This window comes from Cornus florida, unplaced genomic scaffold, assembly GCF_030987335.1.
Source record: "Cornus florida cultivar Cherokee Brave unplaced genomic scaffold, ASM3098733v1 CherokeeBrave_3.0.0_Hap2_Chr11, whole genome shotgun sequence".
Lineage (NCBI taxonomy): Eukaryota > Viridiplantae > Streptophyta > Magnoliopsida > Cornales > Cornaceae > Cornus > Cornus florida.
Genome location: NW_026775581.1, coordinates 30499784 through 30507349, shown reverse-complemented (window position 1 = coordinate 30507349; position 7566 = coordinate 30499784). Strand labels below are relative to the sequence as shown.

General features: G+C 37.7%; 1 protein-coding gene across 1 annotated transcript; it reads right to left on the bottom strand.

The window, feature by feature from the left end:
• Positions 1-369: 369 nt before the first annotated feature.
• LOC132280927 (uncharacterized) lies at positions 370-4223 on the bottom strand. Its single transcript, XM_059782679.1, has 3 exons — positions 3934-4223; positions 1641-1964; positions 370-1552 (listed from the first exon to the last, which is right to left on the bottom strand). Exons 1-3 carry the CDS (start codon positions 4221-4223, stop codon positions 370-372), a joined length of 1797 nt encoding a protein of 598 aa, XP_059638662.1.
• Positions 4224-7566: the final 3343 nt, after the last annotated feature.

Below are 7566 nucleotides of genomic sequence, written 5' to 3'. Positions count from 1 at the left end.
ATAAAGCTTGATTCTAGGCTTAAATGGAGGAAAAAAGAAAAAGAAAAAAATAAACTGGTACAAGGCTGAGAGAGAATGACGAAATGAGAAGAGAGAGGTTGAGGTCAGTTACTGACCTTGTGGTCATTTTAATTGATAAGGTATAGTGGCGGGTCCCATGCCACTAAAAATCTTTTCCTTATATATATATATATATATATATATATATATATATATATATATATTTATATAAATCACAAATATTATATCTTGTTACACACTCAGCTGTCTCACTCTTTGCACACACCCATGCACCAAAGTAGATACTAGTTTTCACAACCAATACACACACACTAGTATACCATAATGCATTCAAGCACTCCCCCTGTCCTAAGCAACATCGCTTGTTGAGGTGTTGATTTCCTTAGAAGGAAATGACACTTTGGTTTGCTTTCCTTGTTGACATGCTTTACAAAGGTGATCATCCTTAAAACTGATGTTAGGCAATCCTTTAACAGCTTTCAGTTTTAGAATCTTGGACATATTTCTTAAGTGAAGATGACTTAACCTCTTGTGCCACAACTTTGCTTCATCACAGGTTGTTAAATTACATTGAGTGACCTGACTTGCTTCAGTGACTGTGTGCACATTTCCTGAAGATCTATTAGCTGAGAACAAAACTTGTTTTAATTCAAGATCAATCACATTGCATCTTTCTTTATTGAAATAGACTTCCTTCCCATTGTCACACAATTGACTAACGTTGAGGAGATTATGTTTGAGTCTTTCAACCAATAGAACTTCTTGAATTTCTGGCAATTCTTCAGACTTACTCACAGTACCAATTCTAACAATCTTAGCTCTTTGATTATCTCCAAAGATAACATTTCCACCATCAAACTGCTTTAAAGAATTAAATTTGGAACCATCACCTGTCATGTGTCTTGAGCAGCCACTATCAACATACCATTTGTCTTGAATATTACAAGCTTTAAAAGCTGTATACACAAGAAGACTCACAGAGTTCAGCTTCTTAGGAATCCACATCATTTTCGTCTTCACCAATGATCCTTTGTCCTTGACCTTCTGAGCAGAAGCTAAGTCTGACTTCTTGACATACATTCTAGTTATCTTGAAGTTCCTTATAGCCGAGGTACCAAAGTCTCTCCTGTTGAAGGTAGACCACTGAGTGTTGACTTGAGATTTCAATAGGCTTTGAAAAGTAGGAGAAACTGAACACAACATTGAAAGTTTAAGTTTGAAATGTTTAGTGAGAATTTGTTTGGACTCTAACAATTCTAAATTGTGCATTTTTATCTGGGATTTCTGTTGATTACACTTCACTGCAATCCCTTCACATTCTTCGAGAATTTTCTCAATCTCAGTGTTACTATCTTCTTCAACTTGAACTGAAGTTTGTGGTGCTTTAAGAATTGCCATACAGAGACCTTCATCTTCTTGTGTCTCCTCGAATTTATCTTCTTCAGGAGCTGCATCCGAATCTGAGATAAGTGCTTTTCTACCAAACCTTCCTTTGTAGTTACCACCCTCATTCTTTTTTTTGACTTTACCCCTTTGAGTTTGGACAATTAGATACAACATGACCAGGTTTACCATAACCATAACAGGTTACATTTTGCAGCTGATTCTTCTTTTTAAACCTGAACTTCTTGAATTTCTTAGCAAGGTTGGCTACCTCATCTTCTTCAAGATCATCTTTAGACTTTGTTTCAGTTTTTTCAATAACTTCCTTTACTTTAGGAGCAGCTTCTCGTTTATGAACAACTGGAACACCAATTCTCATTTCATAGGCAGTGAAAGAGGCCTGAAGCTCGTCAATCTTCATTCTAGAAAGATCTTTGTCTTCGAGAATTGTCACTTTAGGATTGAATCTAGAAGTGAGTGACCTTAATATCTTCTTACAAACATCAACATCCTTAATATCTTCACCAAGAGCTCTCATATTGTTGATACGGTCATTGATCCTGAACATGTATGATGAGCGCTGAAAAGTGCATATTTAGACCCCTTAAGCTTAGGTATTCTAGAACCTTAATCTATCTTATTTTACCGTTTTGTATTGATTTCGTGTTATTTCCATTTTTAGGTACTTATCCCTAAAATAAGCTAACTCAGCCAAATAAGAGCATAATTGAAGCAATTCTGGGATGAATCAAAGAAAGGAGCAAAGTAGAACAAAAGGAAGCAAAAGGTGGAATTTTAATAACTTCGATCGATCTCAAGAAAAGTTTGATCGATCCAACTTTCATCGATCTCAGCACTTCAAGATGGATCTGAGCCATATTTATCCCTGTTCAAAGATTTCAAAAGTTCGATCGATCCAACTTCCTTCTCTGATTGATCAAACATTCTTGTCTTTATCCAAATGATTGATCTTTTCCAGTTATACCACCCTACCAACCGCTTTTGTCCTTTTCCCAAAATTATCTTCAAAATATCTCAGATTTGTTTTTATCCAAAAGGCACTACCATTGTGGATCGATCCAGCCTAAGTTCGATAGATCTCAGCTATGTTCGATTGATTCAAGTCCAAGGTTTGATCGATCGAATTTCCTCCAGTGCGAAAAAGTTAAATTTCCAGCTCACAAAAAGTTGTCCTTTATCCAATCATTGGGGAATATTTGCTATATGACCCTAGCTCATTTTGGGTGTCATTTGACCTACCTATATAAGGATAAGGATTACTTTTTACATCATATCATATCATACCTTATAGAACTCTTAGGAAGGAAGCAAAAGAGGAGGAGGGGGCTAGAGACACCATTGGAGACTCTTCATCAACCAAGGAGTAGATTTCTTCTATGGAGCTTGCCCTTGAGGGTTGGAGGACATCATCCATGAGTGGCTAGACATCCTCTTGGGGCTAGAGTTAGCCCTAAGCATGCTTTTTACTTCTTGATTTATGTATTTTTAAGGAGATTAGTATTGTGATTCATGTCTTGACACTTATATATATATAGATCTTGTTTATTCAATGATTTATGTGGTTTATTGCTTCCAATTGATCATTCATTCTATCTATATGTTTATGTATGCTAGAATAGATGTTCATGTGTTTGTCTCCATTTCTTGTGTTATTGATGCATGTCTATGTGTATTGAGGCTATAAATCTAGAGACTGTCAAGACATAGTGCTTAATGTCATGTTCTTATGGTTTATTTGATGGTTCATACTCATTGTTTGATGGATTGTACCTCTTCCTTAGTTTAATTAGTTTAATTTCATGTCATTTGCTTAGTTGTATAGTAGTTGTTAAATGGGAGGACAATCCATGCTTGTTGTTGATGTTCCATACTTATGAAAAGCAAGTAACATGTATCTCTAACCCTGTGATGTGTTTGGATTGTGAGCTTAAAGAAAGGATTAATAGCTCAATTTGATATGTTGTGCTATCCACCATGTTGTTTAGACAATATATGCTTAATTTGCCAACCATGCTTGTTGAAACAACCACATACACACTATTTGTTACAATACATGCTCTTCCCCTCATTAATCATTCATTAAAGGTGTAGAAAAGCTATGCTTAGTGGTGATCTCTAAACCCCAAGATCTCTCTCTCTCTCTCTTTTATTCTCTCTATTGCATTATTGTCTACTTTAATTTAAATTGCATCTAGTTTAATTCAACCAACCAACCACTATTTTGATCACTCGACTTACTAACCCTAATTTTGATTCCTCAACCTAGTACGACACTCAATCCCTTGGGACGATCCCTACTCGCCCTAGCATATTTTTAGTGAAAGGTAGTAGTGGCAATTTCTAAATGTAAAACTTGGCCACATTGCATAAACTTTTGGGTTCGGAGTGCGACATCCGAGCACACCAATGCACTCAACAACTGTTTCTCTTTCTTCCATCTTACAAACCTCATACTGAACTTTGAATAGCTGTATCTTGTTCTCCTTAATAACCTTATTTCCTTCCTACATTGCCTGAAGAGAATCCCACATTTCCTTGGCTGTTTTACAATTTTTAACCCTGGTAAACTTTTGTTGCCTCAAGGCACAGAAGAGAACACTATTGTTAGCATCATTAGCCATAGCCAATTTATCTTCAGTAGAGGGGTTATCAGGATTAAGAACTACAACACTATGTACGGTATCATGCCAAACAACATAGGACTGAGACATTAAGAAGGCTTCCATTCTAGTTTTCCAAGAATCATAGTTTGAACCTTCAAACCCTGGAGCTTTGTTGATAACTTGACCTTCATCCATTGTTGGGATCAACTGCAGGCTTATTAGAACCTCACAATGCAGACCAAAGCTCTAAAACCAATTATTGAACCAAGAGGGGGGGGGTGAATTGGTTAAAACTTTTCTTTAAAAAACTTTCTCGCACACTAAGCAAGCAATCAAGGAACAGATAACACAGTATTTACAAGGAAACCCTATTAATTAGGGAAAACCTTGGATCTTGGCCTCGGCCAATAAGCAATCCACTAGTTGTATGTATCTTGTTACACACTCAGCTGTCTCACTCTCTGTACACACCCATGCACTAAAGTAGACATTAGTTTTCATAACCAATACACACATACTAGTACACCATAGTGCATCCGAGCACTCCCCCTGTCCTAAGCAACGGCGCTTGGACCTAATAAGCTCTCACAACTCAATCAACAATGGGGTGAGGGATCATACCTCACTACGATTATCAACAAATGGGGTGAGGATGTAAAGCCTCACTACCATTTATAATAAGTGTTAACACACTAAATACAATAAAGTCTTTGCAATAATTAGAATAGGCTGGGCAACACAGAATTCCAAGTTACTGCCTCAGAACTGCAAACCGTAGCATCTACGATTTGAGGGGTAAAATTGGAAATTCCTTTTGAGATCAATTCACCAGCGCCTCATACAGTCTTCTTTTACTGTTGTACTTATGTTCATAGCTTTGCATAATCAAACATAGCATGAGTATATCACAAAGTTCAGTCAAAGTTCTTGGTTCAAAAAATAACAGCTCAGCACAAAAAGCTTTGGCACAAGATAGCTTCAACACAGAAAGCTTCGGCATAGAATAGCCTCAGTACAGAATAGCCTCAGCATAGATTAACTTCAGTACAAGACAGCTTCGGCACAGAATACTCAAAATCAAAGCATGCCATATCTTTGTCACAAATTCAACTTTATCAAAATCTTGATTCATCAAAATATACTAGCTAGCAACATAGATCATCATGAAATAGCTAAGTATAATTAATTAGCACTTGAATCCAAGATTTCTTTAGAAAGATAAGCTTAACTAGTGACCCTACCGTCCAAGTTCATTTTTATCATATTCTTAACACAAACACAGTTTGAACAATTGTAAAAAGATGAATTATACCTATGTCAACCTTCAGAATCGACCACAGTAGCTTGAAACAAGTCACTACTCAATAGTGCCCTCGCATCAGCAACTTTGACATCAGCCTCATCTCAGCAATCAATACAGAATGGATTCAATGAGTTTTTCTTGCATATATCATCATCAAATAGTAGAGAAAAACTTGCTTGACATAGTATACTCGAGGTTTCTCCGCAGCAGCTCAATGTGCAATGTAAATTAAAGAGGCTTGAACCTTAAGGAGCCTTATAGCAGCATATTTATAGTGACATTGAATTACACATAGCCTTACACTCCATGGATATACACTTGTCACCTCTAGCCAATGATTAAGAGAGCATATTTCAAATATTTTCAGAGCAATGAACCAATGCAGACCTGCCACCTTAGCTAATTTTGTCACTATTCTTCCGGCTATAGCAGGTTACAAGTTTGAGTACTGAATTCCATTTCTGTCTAAACTTAGCCTCTAAGAATGAAATATTCTTGCATATACCAACTCTCTAGGACAACTGAGATGTGTCACATTCTTCTTTAGGACCATTGAGACATGTCACATTCTTCTTTAGGACCACTAGGACGTGTAACATTCTTGAGCATAGTTGGAAAAGACCATACTGACCTCAAAACAGATTGAACTCTACTCAGCACTGTGACAGAGCCAAGGCTGTATTCCTCATAATGCAGGTTCAATTTTAGTGCAACGCAGGTACCTGAGCATACGTATATACATCTGAAATACAACTGAGAAGAGACCATAGTATCCCTGTGAGCACCTATAGCTAAAATTGAAGTGTTGAACCTTCACTGTCCGAGGCTGAGCAATTGTAGTTGCCAAAGCTTCACTGTCCGGGGCTGAGCACTTGTTGTTGCCAAAGCTTCACTATCTGAGGCTGAGCACCTGTAGTAGTTGAACCTTCACTATCCGAGGCCGAGCGCCTGTAGCTGCTGAACCTTCATTGTCCGAGGCTGAAGCATTGTAATACTTTTTGACATTAAAAGGGAAATATTCCTTAAGGTAAATTAGGACCAGCACTATTCAAGATAGAAACACTTGGAACTCAATGTCGAGAACCTGTAATGGACTTTTTGACATTTAAAAGGTCAAACCCTAATTCAAAGGTGGGAACAACAATCTTTTTTTTTTTTTTTTTTGCTTTTGAAAGTCAATATGCTTGAATATCGACAAGGAACTTAAATAATCAATAATGCATCAATATAGCAGTAATGAAAGCATTCTTAAGGATATATATATCTTTGATTAAGGTGCTTTTCTCCCCCTTTTTATGACGACCCTGATTTTTAGGCTAGCGTGTCCTGTGATGAACCGTAAGGATGATCCGATAACAGATCTGAATGTGGAAGCGAAAATAGAAAACAAGACTCTAAGAAGTTAAGGTGACCTTCCATGAGGTCGTGGAACTCAACAAGAACTGATGCGGAAGCAAAAGATTGAAAATATGACAAATAAGCCCTGAGGGGCAAAATAGTCATTTCTAAAAACTGTAGATTCGGGTGCCACTGAGCACACCGCTGGAAGGACAACGAAAAACTAATCAAGATGGACTCAAGAATCGCATGATACGGAGTCCAGACGAAGGAGAAATGACATGACAATGAAAAACGGACAGTTAAAGCTTTAAGGGCAAACTGGTAATTATCCAAAAATATCTGGGTGTAACCGAGCACACCGTTGGATAGACGACGAAAAATTAATCAAGTTTAAAAAAAAAATTCACTTGAATCGGAGTCCGGACGAAGGAGAAAAGCCCAAAAGAAGAATTGACATCGTGGCGGCCCGACGAGGGGCCATGATAGCCCCATGCGCATGCCCATGCGCGCGCCCATGCATGCCGCGCGTGCACTGGGTGCACCATGGCTGGCAGCAGCAGCCCATAAAGCTACTGTGGGGTTATTTTTCAGAAAAATCCAGAATAGAGGCTGAATTTGGAAGCCTAGATGAATTATTTTGCAAAAACACAAAGAAGAAACCCCCCTCAAAATTGAGTTTTCTACTTGACTCGCGAGAGAATTAAAAAAAAACGTAACGTAGAATGCCCGAAATGCCCCTCCATGAAATCTGGTCATGGAGGTCCAAAAAGCTGCTAAATTGAAAAACTGAGAGTTGAACTTCGTAAGCGATTTCCGATATCAAGACGACATTTTCTGGAAAAACACAGAAAAGAAACCCTCCCTAAAATCATGTTTTCTATTCAACCATGTTGA